Here is a 20,303-nt window from a genome sequence, read left to right as displayed (position 1 = left end):
CTATATAGATACAGATACAGATACAGATAGTATTTCCCGCATTTCGGTAAATACACGGACCGCCGGGGGGACTATATTAGTTTGAGGACAGTGTAAATAAAGAGACCTCATTAATTAAATTCTGAAACTATTCAATGATCAAAGCGTTACATTTTTGAATGTATATAAAACGGGCAAATAGAGTAAGTAGGTGAGATAACCATAACATATTAGCACCTGGTGATAGATAATGTGGGCAAGACTGCAGTAGCACTTTAATAAAATTTGGGCGTGGGTCAGTTGTTTCCGAGTGTATGATGCCAAAACAAACTGACACTACCAAACTAGCCACTACCTTTTCACCCCATGAGCAGAAGTGAGTATATAATGGGAAATGTGGGTGAATTTGGGTGAAGAGCCGTAAACTAGATTCGTATTGTTCCCATGTCAATATGGAGGGGTGAATGTAAAACTTGCGTCTTCGTGACAAATGAGTAAAATGGGGTGAATTTGAGTAAACCAAATTGCACTTTACAAATACAAAGGCGAATCCTTGCAACTACGTCATTATGTGCATTGTTTCAAGGGCTGAACGAATGGATCGATATTGACACTATCAAGAATTATATTATATATATAGACAATATGTATAGTAGATTGGTCGGGAGTGGTGGCTTTTATACTCTTCTAAGTTTATCAGTGTTTATTATCTTTTAAACGAGCCGTTTATCGCCAGTGTCTGTAAATTTAAGTACCATATTTTTTTTCAATGAACAGCGCACACCCTGTACCCGTATTGTAGCTTAAGTTACTCCTAAACCTTTTAGCGAAGTTGTTTTAGAAATCGTCAATACGCATTGGGAATCCCCACCACAAACATCCACCAATCTTTGAGAAACCATAATGTATTCACATTGTTATGCAGCCCAGACTTCCACCGCTATTGTTCCTGTATGCAAATGAACATCACTATCACAACATCATGAGTGGCTCAGTAACGCTCCATTCAAACAAGGACAATATTATATAATGTCCTTGATTCAAACAACACCTTAGGTTAAAGAATTTGATTTTAAAAGATTCCAAAGTAGAGAGAAGTCAACAGTGGAAGATTTACAAAGTTATAAAAAATTAAACACCTCTGTAATTGAACGGGTATTTTCTTATTTCTTGATATCAGAGTCTCCTGCTTTTTAAAAATTCTTAGTTTTGCCAAGGAGGTTGGTTTTGCCAATTTCAAGAAGGCACATCACTCTCACTTGTGGAAAATATATTGGGTGTATGTCGTGCCAGGAAATATTAAAAAATGCATGTAAACTTATACTAAACTAAAAGCAGAGTAACAATTAAATGAACTAGACACAATAATATCGAGAAGAGTAGGGTTGCGGTGTGCTTCGGACCAAAAATCAGAAGCGGTAGCTTTTCACGCCGCATACTCAACCTACAGCCTCCCTGACTAATTAGTCGCCAGACTTGCCACTCTCATGATCAACATCCCCTGTTCTGTGATTTTAGCAGGACTTGAAATTCAGTACTGTACTTTTCCTGTCATACTTCAAAGTAAATAAATCTATCCCGTGTTACTATAATCATAATGTAAGTAACATAAAACTACCTGCACCCTGCTAATTTTAACTGCACCATCTAATCATTTTCCTGTTCTGTTCATCAAATGTAATAATTTTAAAGTGATATAATTCAAACCTTTTTAAATCCTGAAATCTGTTCTAAGGGCAGTAAGGCAGTACAAAGTGAACATATTGTTTTATAAAGAATATGGCCACTACCTGAATTGGATCACAGACCTACTTTGAATCATACTTGCTAATTAGACTGTATTTCACACCAACTGGCAAAGTGTGAGTTCAGTTCTGGAGAGCCAGGCATTGGCAATAGAGAGCCTGGCCATTCCCACATGGCCATTCAACCTTGGTCGATTTACATTTTTCACACCTTTTCCACCAAATTACCAGTTCAGTGGTCGGGCTTGAGTTCAATGGTCTAGCTCATTAGAGGTGTCATAGCCCCCTATGGGCGAAAGCAATTGCCACTCAATTACTGGTATTAACCCATATGGCCAGTATGAAGCTGCATTGTGCTAAGCTAGGACTACATCGTAAACATGCATTTTCAACTGATCATATCTAAAGCGGTGAATATCACTGACTAATAATTTTTACATGATTATGTTCATGATGAAGAGAGCTTTCAGCTGATACCCAACTTGTAGGCAAAAATCAATAATTTCTGAAGATTCCTGATAGCTTCTGTTTTTCCACATGTGAACTGACTAGTGTTTCTTGACTGTGTACTCCACAGATTGAGATGGCCCACAAGGTGCTGAGTTCCGACATGGCTAACCTGATAGAGAAGATGAAGCTGGCCCAGAAGTACAGCAACACCACCCTGGACCAGGAGTACAAGAAGGGCATGCTACAGTCGGCCCACATCCTCGCAATGGACGCCAAGAACCTGCTGGATGCTGTCGATAGCGCGCGAATCAAATCACACCAGATCAACCAATCATGACACAAGAGACAGGGTCATCGGTCTTGTAGAAATTCCATGTAGAGATCTTATAGATACTTAAAGGAATGAATGAGAAATGAATAGAACTAACGTTTCTTCCACTACTGCAGCTTTAAGAATTGGGTTATTTCTTCTGACATTTGCTAACAGCACAATGGTGACAGTGTAAGATACTATTCTATGTACTGTTTACATGTACATGTATACTGGAACAAACTTAAAAACTGGTAAGTCATGCAGGTTCATTTACTTTGTATGTAAAGTGATAATTGTTTTCAATTGTTTCCTCTAATTTGTTACAGATAAAGGAAGATGTGCCATTTATTGATTTGGTAATTATTTGAATTAAGAAATTGGTCAAGTATGACTGATACGATACCAGTGCTATTTTTATTACCAATGACAATCTTATAAAAATCTGTAGACTATAAAATGTATGTATCATGCCAAGTTATTTGTAGCCAACAGTGCTATTGTGCCATACTGGTGTATTAAATGTGTTAAACTAGAAATGAATACAGCTATGGTGGTATGTGTAGAATAACTGTCAAATACCTAGTACATGTATGGAAATCTGTTTGAATGTAACCCTTGTTATGTTTATTCAAGAAGATCAGTAATATCTTTCCACATGTCAGCTATTGGGAAGGTTATGGAGCAAACACTGAAACACAGCAGATTTGATAAGAAGAGATGACCACAATATGTATTTAAAAATATATGTGTGCTAAAGGAATTAGAATTACCATTTTTCCCCAAATGTCACGTCACCTTTGTATTATGTTTGTTCTACTTTTTACAAATTGCTCACTAACACAACAGGATGTAGAAAATTCATTGTTACTAAACTATATTTTTCACTTTTCTATGTCTTTAAGGAACAGACTATTATGTTGGTCATTATGGGGTACATATCACGATATTTAACAAACTTGTAAAAATTTGAAAGAAGAAATGACAAATACCATGTTAAGTACATGCAATTACTTGTTAACACTTTAATCTATATATGCAACAATTGGAATGTCTTTACTCTGAAAATTGTAACTTATATGGTCTTTGACAATATTATGACTCTTGATACAATTGCATGTATCCCCTAAAATGGGACCTCAAGAATAGAGATTCAACATCTTGTTTTGCCATCATGCACATTCAACCTGCAATATCAGAAAAAAGGAAATAACAGGGTTTCTCCGAAATAATCCTCCAATCTTGGCATCTGGTGATTTACAAAGATACCTTTACATGTTTGTACATGTACATTTTGAAATATCTCACGGTTCCCTATGTATTTGGATTATATGTTTTCACAAGGCATATATTTTGTTTTTGCTGTCACATTTAATAAGTAGTGCTAAGCGGTAGGCTTATACATGTACTGTTATTTGTTTCGGTGGAAATGCAGTATTCCCTTTATGTTATGAGCTTGTTGAAGGCAAGCTCTTTATATTCTCGTTTGTTGAGCCCAATGGTGAACGTACACATGTACATTTTAGAACATTCACTTGGTTTTGTCATTGATTCTTTTTATACCATACAAATCAGATCAGCCTAGAGAAAATGTGGTGTTTGTTGGGTAGTCATATCAGTCCTTAATGTCTGTACTATTAGTACCATAGTCATTCCTCTTAACTGTTTGTTGGGGTTTAGTTGGTTTATTTTGTATGATATAAACATGTATGATTACAGGTGTTCTGATTGTGTATGCCAGGTGGTCATCCCTAAATCATGTACGTATGTACCCAGAGATGTGTATAATGCAATATTATTTATCAATAAATGGGTTCTAATTTTCACCTTTGTCAAGTTTTCTTTCATGAAACCAATTAAGTTACAGCTCATGTCTGCTCTTGCCACTAGATTCCAGGCGAAGTGGTATAAAAGCGTCATCTATTGGAGAGAGATGGTACTGCAACCAGGGACCTGTCCAAGCCAAGTCATTCAGTCCTACAAGGGGAACAGCTACGCCAGCTATAGAGAGAATATATATTATATATACCATAATGGAGGGATCGTCATGATATTTGGTATGTAAACAGCAGGAGTGATGATTGACATCATGATATGATAAATATGCAAATAAGTAGCTAATTTGCATAATTAATGAGGATTTTTTTATAAATCCGCTGCATTCCACTATAGGACTCTTAAACATGTGACATAGGTAACTGAGAAAGAGAGGAATATCGATGAATATCAATTATGCAAATGAATACCTAATTTGCATAATTAATGGCAAAATACTATAACTCCATAATGGTAAATGATTGGGATTTCATCAGATATAAATCATGCAAATGAGGGCCTCATTTACATAGTTTATGAGGAAATGTTACAATAGCCTTCTTTGCTAAGATAAGACTTTCATACTTTGTTATTCATAGTGTTGATGATCATCCTTAGTCACTCACTCGGTGGTTTATTCGGTGCATGCATGTGTGTGTGTGTGTGTGCACGTGTGTGTGTGTGTGTGTGTGTGTGTGTGTGTGTGTGAGAGAATATGTATGTGTTTGCGTGTGAGATCAACTGAAAGCTTGCAGTTCGTGGCCAGAACTTCATTTGCAGTAGTGGGCTTTTCATCGTCAGGTACATTACCATATGAATGAAAACTAAGCACACAGGTAGAAAAACGTCAGCGTTGCTATTGATGAAGGGAAGATTCGAGCCTTCATGATAACAGAAAAACATTTTGAAATTTTCCTCTAGATGTTACCGAAAAAGATGAGTTTCTTTTGCGTCATGTATAAAAGACTGGGCCGTGACTTAAAAGTTTGAAGTATGGCCCTGTGTAACCCGCCAGAACCACCTCAAATTGAGGTGAGCTCACCCAAAACCAACATACCATTAAGGCATATTATCATAATTTACCCAAATGGCTATGTCTGATCTAGATCAAGTGATATATCGGAGCAAGACAACAAGAGGCATGATTGTTATACGTCAAAACATTATATGGATTCTTCATTTCAAAGATGTCCAAATATATATAGATTAACCCGGATATCGAGGAGGAATCAAACGTACCTTTTCAAACGTTGTTGGACCACAAATGAAAATTCTACAGAGCTACTCTGGGCTTCAGGCAAGATAATTTCGAGCTATGTCGTTCCTTGCTGGAACGACAGCCTCCCAATTTCGGGAGAAGGTGCCATCCCAAGTGGGCTGGCATGTGCGAGCCTTGGACGGCTGAGCTGAGCTGTCCTATGGCTTAGGAGATAACTAGTTCTCTGTCTGGGAACTTAGTGTCTCAAACAACTAGGGCCCTCCGTGGTGCCCCTTAAGGCCGGTCTGGCTACGCCAGGCCAGGCTAGGCTGTGTCGCAAGACGTCACGTCCTGACACGATGTCGCATTATGTTAGAGGCACACTGAAAAAGAAAAAAAAAATTGTAAAATGTCGTCGTTATAAGTTAATTTTCCCACAATTTCCCAGACTCTTCATGCCCTCCCCTCGATGCAAGGTTTAATATTGACTGAAATTCTGATTTGTTATTGCAAACCCGTGTTTGGTTTCCCCAGCCCCACCTACACCCCCGCAAATCTTTACAGTACCTTAAGAGCAAGCATCTTTCGTTCGTGGTTTGGACACCAAAAAGGCCATTTGGGTAAATTATGTTCATGAACACCTGTAGCACATGTGAGTGTAATTAATCTGAATGTAATAATTGACTTACTGAGAAACTATGAAGACTGGTCAGGACATCTATCAATCAATTGGATCGTAGGCAAACTCCGGAGGCCCAGTAGCTGACGTGAGGATACAAAAGACATTTAAGCAACTAGAGAGGCAACATTTGCGGGCAAATACAACATATTTCACCCATCATCGCCTTCCCCATGCAAAATGTGATCAATCACACACATAATGAACCATTCCATAGACACATCAACCGAAAAAAATGGATTACCAGTCCAAAATTCAATTTTTGAAAATGCAAGATGCAAGGATGGCCTTTTTTGATAATCAAAATGCACATTTGTGGCTTCGCTACCATGATATTTAAACCAAATGACCAGAAATTTGGTATGGAAATGCCTCTGATATATACTCACAGGTCTTTCTTTGCAATTCAGAATAATCAAGTCCCTAGCTTTCTATTCGAGAGAAAACTGGTGATGGCTGGTTAGATAGCACACGCCGTGACGGTATGTAGATCAGACCGGTTCTCTCCACACACACACATACACATTCACTCACAATCTTACCATTTTTGTACTTAAGAGCAAAAATGCAAACATAACACTTTGAATCTTGAGAGTTTTACTTCAGCACAAAATTGAAACTGAACACTTGTCTTCTCCCATTCTCTTATTATTTCCTCTATGTAGATACGAATACTGCGAGTTGAATCATTTCCATGTCAAACCTTTACCCACAAAATTATATTACATGAAGATTACATTGCAGAAAATCTACATTCATGTCAAAATATACATGTTTTCGGGATTGGCTGCAATCTATTAGTAGTATATCCTTTTCTGGCTGGCAGGGTCTGCCTGCTTCTTCCACAGGCAGTTTCTCATGGATACCGAACAGTCAATGCAAAATATTTCAGAAACATATTCAAGGAGCGCCTTTAAGGCGATTTTCTGTCAAGCGGCAAACAATAAGAATCTTTAAGAAACTTGAAACATATTCAAAAATAAAAGCAGACTTTCATATGGAGAATCAGTATACAATGTAAGTAGCCAGCTGATACTATCTACCATTAACAACATTGTATAGCCTGGAACCTTGCTGCAGGTTGTACTAGATTAGAACAAGTAGCCAGCAGTATTTTGCCTTACATTGTACCTGTTACAATTGTTGTGCAATAAACTTTAACTTGACTTGGACCATGATCTGCTTCTCTTCTCTGGTGGGGTCTGGAGGATAGAAACAGAAGAGTGAGATTTAGCATTTCAATACAGAGCTGAAACACTGATAAAAAAAAAAAACTATAGACAGATATGGAATCTGTTCATGTGTCCAAATAAACATGCATGATTCCAGAATTACTTACAATCTCGTGTGGATGGCTGGGGCCAGATTTGTCTACTTCCTCCAAATGTGGTTTATCGGGGACCAGGTTCTGCTTCTCTACAGGAGGTCCCATCTAGAGAACACAAACAGGAGCGCAAGATTTAGCATCACAATGCAGAGTAGAAACATTCATCAACAATATATTTTGACCATACTTATAGTATGGGCAAAATATAATTAAGAAATTACATTCATTTGCAAACTGTACATATTGTCTGTTGTCAGAAGAAAACATTACTTAACATTTAGTTGTGTTGGAGCAAGGAGGTTTTATAAAACCTCCTTGGTTGGAGATAATCTTCTCTTCGATGTCCATGCCAGACCTGTCTCTACATCTACATGTACGTGTAGTGACAGAAGACAACAGGCCCTACCTGTTGTGTGCCACGAGCATAATCTTTCAACTGCCCCTTATCATCTGAAAAGAAACAGAGACACTTCATTCATTCTTGTATACATTACTGGACATCTCTCAAAATGCTTTTCAATGGGAAAATGATACGAAATATGACAATGACAGAAATATGAAAACACTTACACATATTGTAAGGAAAATAAAGCCAAATGACCTGAGATTTGTTATAACACTCTAAAAACACAATCAATGCAAATGACAAATTGGCAGTAACAATAAAGTATTGACACGAATGGTTCTTAATCTACAAGGCTTCCAATCATGGAACATCCACCAAGCTCCCCCTTAAGCAGGTCTTCCCAATGTTCCCATCCCCCACTGAATGTGCCTGGTGGGAAGGTGGGAAGCTGGCACAAATATGCCATTCACAGGCTTCCACTTACCAGGCTCCCCCTTGCCAGGTCATTTTGGCAAGAGCCAGAGCAGGACCCTTAGTCCTTCCCCATCCACCTTGCCACCACCAAATGTACCGGGTGGCAAGGGCCGGTATGCTGGCACAAATATCATTCTCTGGCTCCCAGTTATGGAGCACTCACCAGGCTCCCCCTTGCCAGGTCATTTTGGCAAGAGCCAGAGCGGGACCCTTAGTCGTTCCCCATCCCCCTTGCCACCACCAAATGTGCCGGGTGGCAAGGGCCGGGACGCTGGCACAAATATATCATTCACTGGCTCCCAGTTATGGAGCACTCACCAGGCTCCCCCTTGCCAGGTCATTTTGGCAAGAGCCAGAGCGGGACCCTTAGTCGTTCCCCATCCCCCTTGCCACCACCAAATGTGCCGGGTGGCAAGGGCCGGGACGCTGGCACAAATATATCATTCACTGGCTCCCAGTTATGGAGCACTCACCAGGCTCCCCCTTGCCAGGTCATTTTGGCAAGAGCCAGAGCGGGACCCTTAGTCGTTCCCCATCCCCCTTGCCACCACTAAATGTGCCGGGTGGCAAGGGCCGGGACGCTGGCACAAATATGTCATTCACAGGCTTCCAGTCATGGAGCATCCATCTAATCTCCAAGCAGATCTACACGGTGCCAAAAATCGTATATGCTAGCCAGAGAAGCTACAGTCAGCCAGACGGTGCGGACTGGAGCTTCTCTGGCTAGCATATATGATTTTTGGCACCGTGTAGATCTGCTTGGAGATTACATCCACCAGATCCCCTGTTGCCAGGCTATTTTGGCCAGAGCCAGACCAGGACCCTTTGTCCTTCCCCATTCCCTTTGCCACCACCAAATGTGCTTAGGGGCAAAGGTCGGACGCCGGCGCAAATATATCATTCACAGGCTCCCTGTCATGGAACACTCACTGGGCTCACCCTTGTCATCCAGATTGAGAAGGCTGGAGCTGGTACAATACAAGTACTCTCTTATTCCTTTGACTCTGAGTACTAATTTATATGATCACAACACAACGTACAGTACACAGCATCATGGTAGCTGTAGAATGTCTGTATCACACCATGATTGACAACAGTTTCAAGTGGTGAAATGTACACATGGTCAATGAGAGTTCCTTTTACAGTTGTAGCAGCCTCTATCAACTGTTTGAAGCCATTTTTCATCAAGAATGATAGGATTGATTTGTTTTCACTTGAAATCAAATTCTCATTGAAGTCACCAACAATCACTGTGTTATTTCTTTCTACTGCAGACAAGTGCTCCAACAGTTTCTCCAAACCGGATATGAATAGTTTTTTTTGGACTTTTGGTGGTCTATAAACTGCTACAATGAGATGTTTCATGGGCATGCAGTCAGCAGAAACTTGAACCACCTCACATTCTAGGCCGATGTCATTTGGGATGGGAATTTCAGAACACCTGTATATGTCACGGACATATACTGCCACGCCTCCACGAGGGGAATCAATTGTCCTATTAGAACCTTCCTCACAAACATACTTACTTGACCTGTCTTTGCGAAACATGTTAAAACTCTCCAACTGCACCTGAGAGGACTGCACATTTTCTGACAGCCATGTTTCAGTCAGGCATATGATATCAGCTGTAACCAAACAAGTTGACTTCAGACTTTTTAAGTGACTTACAAGTCCTTCAGTATTGTGATGGACAATGTTCAACCTCAACACCTCATTTACAGCTCTGTCCCAAACATTTGTAAATGGGTTGGATAGATATTCGAAGTGCATCATCTTATTGACTTCCTTCTGCACAGCCTCATCACAGTAGATGGACTCCTGCTTATAGTCTGTGATATGAAGACCGCCTATGGAACATACCCTACTCAATGCAACATACGCCATACCTGATGCAAACATTTTTTTCATCGAGACAACCACTTCAGGAACAGTCATGCCCTGTACTTTGTGTACTGTACAGGCCCAAGCTAGCTTGAGAGGAATTTGGTAACGTTTGGCTTTACTCAACCTCTTCAAGTTGTCCTCAATCTGATGTATAGGCACTGAATTTTCAGGTAGACTGCTTGGAACTGCACTTTTTTGTCTTTCAAGCGCGCCTGCATTCGGATGATCAAACTGCACAAAGACAGTCCCAACTTCATTTGCATCATTCTGACCACCTGTTACACCAGTCACTGTTCCAAACGCACCATTCACAAGACCATCCTCAACATTGACATTTCTACAAAGCATGACCCTAGCACCAACCCCAACTTTGACCACATCAAGGAGGTCCTGTTTTTCTCCTTTTACATGAGGTCGTCTTGACATTGAACCTGTGGTGAGATCTTTCACAAAATCAGAGGCTTCAAAGCATCTTATATCTGAACACCTGAGATTCAACATCTTGTCATTATGGTCTGCGGCAGCATCATTTCTGGAAAAGATGTGAAGTGCATCCTTAGGATAATCATCCGATGCGAAGTCTACAGCTAAAACCCTTGATGCTAAAAGTTTGTCATCTTCATCTGAAAGTTTGTCTTCTTTTCTCTTCACCCTCATTCTATTCAAAAGCTTTGCAAAGGAAGCGTCATCCTTCTGCCTCATGATTTCCTCAAGTTCAATAACTTCAAAGATTCGACTCCACAAGTCACCAATTTCTTTTTCCTTGTAGAGACTTCCTCCACTGACTGGAGGTATCTGATACATGTCACCCACTGCCAAGATGCTTACATTTCCAAAGTCTGCATTTGGCCTTCCTTGTGTCAGCTGACGCAACCTACCATGGATAAAGGACAGTAGCTTTTTGTCGACCATTGATACTTCATCTACAATCACAATTTTCAGGCTTTCAAACTGTGCACGCAAAGTGTTAAGGGTACTTTCAGCAAGGGGTTGATACTTGCTGGTCATAACATTCAGATGGAACGCATGGTGGACAGTGCTTCCACCAATATTGAATGCGGCAGTTCCGGTGGGTGCTGTAAGAAGGACAGAGACATTATCAGGGTTTTCTTGTGTCTGTTGTAGTAACCTGGTAGCCTCATAATATATGCATTTGATAAGATGGCTCTTTCCAGTCCCCGCACCACCCGTTACAAAAATATGGAAGGGATCTGGTCGTTTTCCCTGTGCAATGTCCATACACCACTTACGTACAAAATAGAAGACCTTCTGTTGTATTGGGTTGAGTGACTGCATCATGGGGATCGCATCTTTCGAGGAGACTTTCGCCTGGCAGCCTTCTAGGGTAAAGCTTCTTTCTTTGGATTTGTCAGTTGTTGCTAGGTCAGGGATGTCGTCCTCTGTGCCTTCATTACCCTCATTCGCTTCATTTTCTTCTCTCATATTTTGACACTCAAGTCTTTCTTGCTCCAGTTCGGGGAAGATCTGGGCCCATACATCTTCTACATAAGTACCGTTTTCTACATCTTTGCGTGCCTGCTCAATTTCTTCAACATTTTGCTCAAATTTGCGCCTATTCCCATTCACAATGACATTGACCCTATCCTCCGAGACTGACAAGGGAGCAAACCCATCAGAGTAGAATTCTTCATACTTTGCAAATGGTGGTGGTTTCAACTGCGTGTCAATGTAGTGTGGCAAGTACAACTTGAGCAATGTCAAGTAGAATCGCTCTGGCTCTTTCATTCTACTAAATTTGGCATAACGGATGATTGCAGGCTTAGATCTTGTACGTTTTTGTACAACCCCCAAATTATCCCTTAGCACATGCTTTGCTACTCCTCTAGAAGATTGCTCGACATTACTTTGTTTGCCTGAACGAGAAACGACACGATACTCAGAGACAAACTCTGCAGCACACATTGATCGGAAGGGTTCTTCTGGTGGTCTTGCCTTGTATCGATCCATAATGCTTGGCATCCAGATGCTTGCTTCATCACAGTTTCCCTCATTCTGAAGCTTTTGAATTTCCGCCAAAGGTTTTGACAAGCGAGTAGCTTGCTCATCTGTTGGTATGAAAGTGACTGCTCTGGAACAATCCTTCAACTTAAGGCTACAGACTCGATACACTGCCTCCTGGGCACTCACTTCCCTATGGTGAAGGTAGGCACTGCCAACTTTTCTCATTTCTCTCAGTACATCCTCATTGCCTTCCCTTGCCTCTTTCTGGGCCTGTTTGAGTAGCTTTCCCATTTCTCTTTCTGCTTTGCTGATATATGATACAATGTACCTGACACAACTGTATGCGTCGAGAACAAACTGGATGTCCATGTTACCATTCCAAGCCCGGAGTAGATGCGGATTGTAATTGTTCACCCATATGTCCTTTGGCTCACGTCTGAGCACTACCTGCTTCCTGGTTGCCATCAAGTTGAAAGCGTCACAGAACTGTGCTGTGGTGAGATTTGCCTCCTTCAAGATGTCATCAGTGGAGCACTTTTCTGGCTCTGTGGTCTTGTCCAACACGTCCCAGAACTTTTTGAGGACGACCTCAGCTTCCTTCTTTCTTCCTTTGAAAGCTGCCATTTCTTGATCGGTTAGATCCTGCAGTTTCACGGGGTCGCACATAAATGTCTGGTTCACTGGAGGTTTTGGAAATGCGAACCTACAGACCTTGCCACCTTTCTTGCAAGATGATGTGTGACCTTTTCGGTGCATTTGAACCTGACTAACTATGTCAAACAACTCTTTATCTGTCTCTGAGTCCGGTAGCTGACTGCACACATACCTGTCCACAAAGGAGCAGACCTCCTCGTCAGAATTTACGTTCAATTTTGGCGCATCTTTCACCCAAAACAAACAGTGGATATGTGGACTTCCGCGCTGTTGAAACTCTGTCCGCGTAAAGGTGTCTACGACTTCTCCAATTGGTTGCGATGGAGATTCAATGAGATGTTTAAAAAGCAGCTTGACTCTACAATCAAACATGCGAGCAGCAGTGACAGGATTACTTCTCAAAATGTTGCAACGCTCTTCCCACGACAACTCACTTACTGGTACGGTACCATGGTCTTGTCGAATCGCCTCTAAGACTTCTGGCCAGCGCAAATCTGCGGCAGAAAATGTTGCGAACCAGGTTGGAATTCCGAGCTGTCTTATCATCGCGAACAGTTCATTTAGCGCCCTGTCCCAAAACTGCGGGGTGCCCCTGACTGGCTGCAGGAAGCGATAGCCTTGATCTGACTTAAGAATGTCACGTAAATCCTCTTTGTTTGACAACATGCTAGAAGATATTCTACGGCCATCACTTGTTGTAGGTGAACCTTTTCGCATAGATATGGAAATATTTGATTGTATGAAGTGCAGCTCTGTTACAAATTGTGCATAGAATATGTAGCTAGCGTCTCTCGCAAACCGTGTATCTGCACCCATAAGGCGTGCCTTGAAGTACTTACTAGGTGTAATACGCACATCACGATTATCATTAAAAGAAAACTTCCCAGTGGGAAATTGAACAGGGAACGACATTGCCTCTCCTCCAACCTCCTGGAATACAAAAATTGGCTTGTTTCCCTCTCCTGGAGCCACAGACAGGACGCATTCATCGTAGTGGTCAAGAAATTCCTGCCCTATGTCTACTGGTTGAAGGCAAGTGTCATGGGGCAGACCCCGCAAGCGGCTGTCAAGCTCTTCTTCCTCGTTCAGACCTGCTTCTTCCATTGCTTCATCCACATTCACCTGTTGAAGAATGTTGTCCATTTCATCATCTTCCATAGCATCTCCAGGTGGTCCTTCCATGCCATCCCCTTCAACACTGACAGACGCGAGGTGGTCTGGGGTGATACAAACTTCTGAGTCGTCCTCCTCTCCATGTTCAGCATCAGATGGTTCAAGAAGCCCTTGTTCTTCGTTCCAAGACAAAGCCCAGTCTGCGTCAATAGATGTACCAGTGTAATGTTCATGATTCTCCACAAGATACCTAAGAGCAACATCGACCCTTTTTGGACTGATTTGTCTATACATGTGATGGCCACTATACTGTAGCTTCTTCTTAAGTTTTACTTTGATTAACAGAGCTTCAGTAGGCATTCTGGGAAGGATTGCATGTGTTTGACTTACATCTGCTGGGACGCACACTACATTGCCGACAACACCTTTCTGGCCCCCTTTTGGGAGAGCGGCAATTTTCATAAATGGTATTCGCTTAGCTACGAGTTGTGACTCAAGAATGTTGAGACTTTTCAGCTCAGCGGGTATTTCTGGGAGTTTCATTTTATTACTTTGGGCCTGGTATGGAACTGCTTTCTTTGTTTTCAAATGCTGGTCACAACAGTGACATATCCACTCTTTCCCCCTGGATGAATTTGCTGTGTGACACACATGTGGGCTGCAGTCTACATTGCATTGATGTACATACGTACCTGTAAGACAGTGGTGAACAGCCTGAACATACTTTGATTTGTTACAGATTACAACTTGTTCATGAAACAAAAGCCTATGACATACTGTACAAACAAATTCTGGTCCCTTTTTGCATTCCACTCGAAACTTTTCAATTGCCTTCTCTACATCTGGTAAATTCTCGTTTCTGTTTCTGTTAATCTGCACATTTGTTTTTTTCAAATCTCTATGATTTTGATCTGTATGATACCTATTCGTTTCATAGTCTCGCTTATCCTGGGCATGGTCTTCATCTGTATGATACCTATTCGTTTCATAGTCTCGCTTATCCTGGGCATGGTCTTCATCTGTATGATACCTATTCATTTCATAGTCTCGCTTATCCTGGGCATGGTCTTCATCTGTATGATACCTATTCATTTCATAGTCTCGCTTATCCTGGGCATGGTCTTGATCTGTATGATACCTATTCGTTTCATAGTCTCGCTTATCCTGGGCATGGTCTTCATCTGTATGATACCTATTCGTTTCATAGTCTCGCTTATCCTGGGCATGGTCTTCATCTGTATGATACCTATTCATTTCATAGTCTCGCTTATCCTGGGCATGGTCTTCATCTGTATGATACCTATTCATTTCATAGTCTCGCTTATCCTGGGCATGGTCTTGATCTGTATGATACCTATTCGTTTCATAGTCTCGCTTATCCTGGGCATGGTCTTCATCTGTATGATACCTATTCGTTTCATAGTCTCGCTTATCCTGGGCATGGTCTTCATCTGTATGATACCTATTCATTTCATAGTCTCGCTTATCCTGGGCATGGTCTTCATCTGTATGATACCTATTCGTTTCATAGTCTCGCTTATGCTGGGCATGGTCTTCATCAGTGTGGTACCGCCCCTTCTTTCTATCCCGCTGGACCTGGGCGTGCTGTTCATCTGTGCTATATCGTGTCTTCTTTCTATCCCGCTGGGCCTGGGCATACTTCTCATCCTGCTGGTATCGTTTCCTTTCTCGGTCCCGTCTGGCCTTTTTCTGGTCCTCATCAGCGTTGTTATTCAGTGTTGACTTTCTCTTGCTGCTGGCAACTTGTGAGGCCGCTGCAGCCTCTTCTCTGTGGCGCCGTGACATACTCCTTGTCTGTCTTCTGCTGAAGACTGTTGTGTCCTTATCATCGTTATCATTCAGTGCAGTCTTTCTCGTGCTACTGGCAACTTGTGAGGCCGCTGCAGCTTCTTCTCTGTGGCACCCTGTGATACTGTGTCTTCTGCTGAAAACTGTTGTGACAACATCAAAATGATTCCCGTCTTTATTGTGCAAGTATAAAGCATTACTACTTTGTAATGTACTGTCACACCACGGATACTTACTCCATTCCCACGTATAGCCATACTCACTGTACACAAAGATGTTTCTTCCCAGCAGTGAAGACATCGCATTTACTTCTACCTGTGTGGCCCATGTACGAAGATCTGCTGGATGAGGGTTCAGCTCAGTTCGACCATCACGAGACAGGTACTGGTCCATGGTTCGTCCATTTGGCTCAAACACAAACCAAGGTCTGTAAACATCTTCAGACAATGTTGCCATATATTCAATCGTACGCTGCCTTAATATAGCGTGATACTTTTCTGTGCCACAAATATGGTAGCTTATCGCCCTATAAAAACAATTCCCGTCCCCATCCATTTTAATGGGATTGATCGGTGGTTTGGAATCCAAAGGGACATCCATTTGTTCAATATTGAGATATCCTTCAACAGGAAGGTTAAACTGACCTGCAAGTTGCAATTGATCATTTTCTGTGAAGGGCTTGAACCTGAAATCTCCAACCTTCGACTCCCCAGTTACCTCTAATTCCTGCTCCTCCCCCTCCTCCCCTCTTACCTCTAATTCCTGCCTACCAGCTGGGTCCTCCAATCTTACCTCTAATGGCTGCTCATCAACTGGCTCCTCACCTTTTACCTCCAATACCTGCTCGTTGGCCAGATCCTCTCCTCTTACCTCCAATTCCTGCTCGTTGGCCAGATCCTCGCCTCTTACCTCCAATACCTGCTCAACAGCCGGTTTCTGTCCTCTTATGTGTAACTCATGCTTGTCGACCCGATCCTTAATTTGCTGCTTTGCCTTCCACTCATTCAACCTCTTCATTGGTTTCTTACTCTTGCGTCTTGGCATTTCTGCTAAAAAAATGAAAGTACCAGAATGTACATTCTGAAAGATTGCATACACATGGTAAAAGTTTAGAACCTCTCCGAAAATTCTAGTTTCCAACTAAGCTCCTTGCATACTAAACATCACAAAGTACATGTATCCACAATAATGACATTCCCTATGTCCTTGAAAATGTAGTGGCTTGTGTGGCAGTTTGCCAAAGTAGCCCCCCTCCCCCAAAAATCTGAGGAACACAGGAAGACGTCACCATGAAAACAAAATAAATCTCCAGTTTATAACCATCATGAAACCGAAATGATACAGAAACCTCTATCTTAAGCTAGTCGTTTATAACGGAAGACCGATTTCATAGCTACTAAAGTCTTGCAAAATGTCTGCTATAACTACGATAGTCAAGTCAAGTCAAGTCAAGGCCTTTATTATACTTCGAATGCTTGTTCGGCCATAATATGGCCGCTTTTCGACAAGGTCGAAGTGAAACGGAGGGGCAGGAGTCACGGTACAAAAATAAACTTAACGTAAACTTAACGTAACCGATATCCAGTCCATATTTGCACTCAAGGGCTAATTATGTATGATCCAATAGGTATTTGTATACGTAAACAACAGAGTGCCGAGCACATAATTTCTTACCTGATAAAATTGTCCGCTATCTCTACGAAGTAAATGTTACTGAGCCGTTGGTTCTTGAGTTAGTTTATAGAGGAGAGCGTAGTTGGCCGAAGACTCTACTCTTAGTCTACTCTACTCCACCGTACAAAGTCCGACAAACAAAAATATGAGTGGTTCCATGGAAATTTCCAATTTTGCTTAGTTTGAACACAGCAAAACGTAACATACGAAATGTGACCACGAAAATAAATACATTTTATTTATCTATTTATAAAATGAAAGGTAACCATTATTTACTAAAAATGTATTAAAAAAATCCAGGGTAAGGCCCAAAAGTGTCTTTGGTCGTTTCTAACGGAAATGGGGATTTATTCCAAAAACGATGGTGTAGCACTTGCCTGCGGTCACTTGTCACGTGAATGGAAAATTCCGTCGTCTGCAGCGGGCGAACGTGCAGGTTATGAAAACAACAACATGTCATATAAAAACGTGACTACAAATTTATCAATATATTCATCAATTAAATGTCAAGTAACTATTACTTACTAGAAATGTAAATATTTTCTGGGTGGCGGTTGTTTTTAAGGGGGAACGGTAATTTTATTCCGAAAACACTACGACGCTGGTCTAGCACTTGCCTGCGGTCCCATGAATGGAAAATTACAGAGCGGGCATTTTCAAATGTGTTTACTTAACGAAAGCGACACAAAATATTTAGCGTTATCAATTACCACAAACATCTCTATACGTAAGATAACAATGTAGGGAAGGAATTCGGGATATTAAAGCACTTCTTACCTGGTAACGTTAGTACTTTCTGCTATCTGACGATAGAAAAATGTTGGTCGTGACGCAGAGTGTCGTCTGCTAGCGTACTAGTGATGGAAAATTCCGCAGAAGCTTTCCAACCGACAAGCAGCGGGGGGATGTGTATGCAAGTTCGACAGCAAAAGGTGTTGAACCCGGCGTTATATCCTTTTTATCTACATTTTATGATATTATAAGTACTTTGACATATTTGTTTAGGCATACATTCCTATATACCTTGTTCTTACCCTATATCAATAATGATACATTCAACTTACTCCCCCACAATATCAAAATGGACGCGTCCGCATGCCGCGCGCCTATTAGTATTGAAAGTGACAGAAGTGGCAAATATTGTCAAAAAAGCCCAAAATAAATCGTTTTGAAGATATGTATGCCAAAAATGGGAATGTAGTCCTTGAAATATTTGTTCAAGCCACATATACAGAAAATTTCAGGTCATTCGGTTGAAATACCAGGGCGCAGGAGGCCAAGATATGCTAAAAATAGCCTAAAAACCTCAATAAAATCACTTTCAAGGTCAATATCAAAAAAAGGAAAAGAACGCACATTGGTTTTTGCCTACATTACCCCTGTACCAAATTTCAGGTCATTTGGTCAAAAAATGACAGAGATGAATCGATTTGAAAATTTGACAGGAGGAGAAGAAGAAGAAGAAGAAGAAGAAGAAGAAGAAGAAGAAACATGAGAGAAAACAATATATTCCACCATACTAGGTATGGTGAAATATAAAAACAAAGAAACAGTTCAAAGAAAAGTATTCTTTATTCAATACTTAAGACATAAAAAAGAAAAGAAAGTAACAAAAACACATCTACTGAAACTGAATCTCATTCTGTCACAAATGCTACTGCCAGAGATCTGACAAAGACACGTCCAAATTGTATATTGAAACGAACTCTCTCGTGCTTATATGCATTCACACTATCACTTAAGATATTAAAAAAAAACTTATTTTAGTTAACATTAAATATTTTGTTATTTGTAACGCTTCTACACTTCAACATCCAAAGTTGATTACAGATGCATGCAAAGCATGGCCACCTTGCGAGGTTTCTAACAATAATAGCAGAACGGATAACTCTACTTACAATAAGATACAAAATATATTCATTTATTTCACACCATTCTCACTGGCTTATTGTAATCCTTTAGATATGCATGCAGATATGCCCATGATTTACTTATGAAAGTTTATAGTCTACACTATGATTCATGCCAATTTAAGATACACTACTTCCACAGGATGTATATTTCACTTGTGGTCCAGACACAAAATAGACCATTTGGGTAAATTATGTTGATGAGCTTCTGTAACACAGGTGATCGTCATTAAGGTTGAATATATCTATTATTATTATATTTTACAGTACTTCTTTACAGAAAGTACTCATATTCAAGTTTCCATAAGAAATAATGACATGTATTTATACCGTATGAAGCTCATGGGAATTCATTTTACAGTTGTACGATCAAAGAAATACGGTATATCTATGTTTTACATCTGTAAAATGGACTCCGATGAGCTTCTGCACTGGTCCCCGCAGCAGGAGGAAGATGTCGGCTCTGTGATTCTTTGAACTTATGCACCAGTCTCCCCAGCAGAAGGAAGATGCCGGCTCTGGCCGTGGGTCACACAGAGAAGCTCGGCGACCAGCACTGCAGAAACTGGGGAAAGGAACTATAACTCACCTTACCATAGTTTTATACATCATTTACTACTGACATTAGACAATAATTAAACATTAAACATCCTTGGCACCTGCACGACCAGATGATGATGATAGAACAATAACAACAACAGTAAAAGAACAACAAACTCCTCTCCCCTGCCTCATGATATATTTACGAAACGAGCCAGTATTAACTGAAACGACCCAGTAACCGAAACGAGCCAGTAACTGAAACGTAAAATCGAACAACCACAAATCGTTTTAAACATACAAAATAAGACACCCACAACAACCGACATTGCATTAGCATTGCATAACTCTCGATGCATCGACATAACCGGAACAACAAGATACATACCTGCATACCTGGTCCTGTAAACTTGCACCGAAAAGCCGCGGAACCG

General features: G+C 40.9%; 2 protein-coding genes across 16 annotated transcripts in view; one reads left to right on the top strand and one right to left on the bottom strand.

Annotated features, from left to right (window-relative positions):
• The window catches only part of LOC136427693 (focal adhesion kinase 1-like), a 62,654-nt gene extending 58,344 nt beyond the window's left edge, over positions 1-4,310 (top strand). For all 9 annotated transcript variants that reach the window (XM_066416762.1, XM_066416756.1, XM_066416761.1 and 6 more), the window contains one exon: positions 2,302-4,310. In XM_066416762.1, coding sequence (XP_066272859.1) covers positions 2,302-2,511 — 210 coding nt within the window. In that variant the 3' untranslated portion in view covers positions 2,512-4,310. The remainder of the gene's footprint in view (positions 1-2,301) is intronic.
• A 2,446-nt stretch (positions 4,311-6,756) lies between these two features.
• LOC136427691 (uncharacterized) lies at positions 6,757-18,288 on the bottom strand. 7 transcript variants are annotated; one of them, XM_066416748.1, is made up of 6 exons: positions 18,197-18,288; positions 17,797-17,834; positions 16,570-16,791; positions 7,910-7,953; positions 7,516-7,608; positions 6,757-7,378 (listed from the first exon to the last, which is right to left on the bottom strand). In XM_066416748.1, the coding sequence occupies exons 3-6, from the start codon at positions 16,787-16,789 to the stop codon at positions 7,334-7,336; spliced, it is 402 nt and encodes a 133-aa protein (XP_066272845.1). In that variant the 5' UTR covers positions 16,790-16,791; positions 17,797-17,834; positions 18,197-18,288; the 3' UTR covers positions 6,757-7,333. The 7 variants fall into 7 exon arrangements, with proteins under 7 accessions (XP_066272845.1, XP_066272848.1, XP_066272846.1 ...); XM_066416751.1 differs by having other exon boundaries at positions 16,570-16,794; positions 18,197-18,283; XM_066416749.1 differs by having other exon boundaries at positions 17,797-17,853; positions 18,198-18,258.
• Between the last annotated feature and the right edge of the window lie 2,015 nt (positions 18,289-20,303).

The sequence above is a fragment of the Branchiostoma lanceolatum genome, chromosome 2 (assembly GCF_035083965.1).
Source record: "Branchiostoma lanceolatum isolate klBraLanc5 chromosome 2, klBraLanc5.hap2, whole genome shotgun sequence".
In the NCBI taxonomy this organism is placed as follows: Eukaryota; Metazoa; Chordata; class Leptocardii; order Amphioxiformes; family Branchiostomatidae; genus Branchiostoma; species Branchiostoma lanceolatum.
The sequence above is the reverse complement of the archived record's forward strand: the minus strand, read 5'-3'. Positions and strand labels throughout refer to the sequence as shown.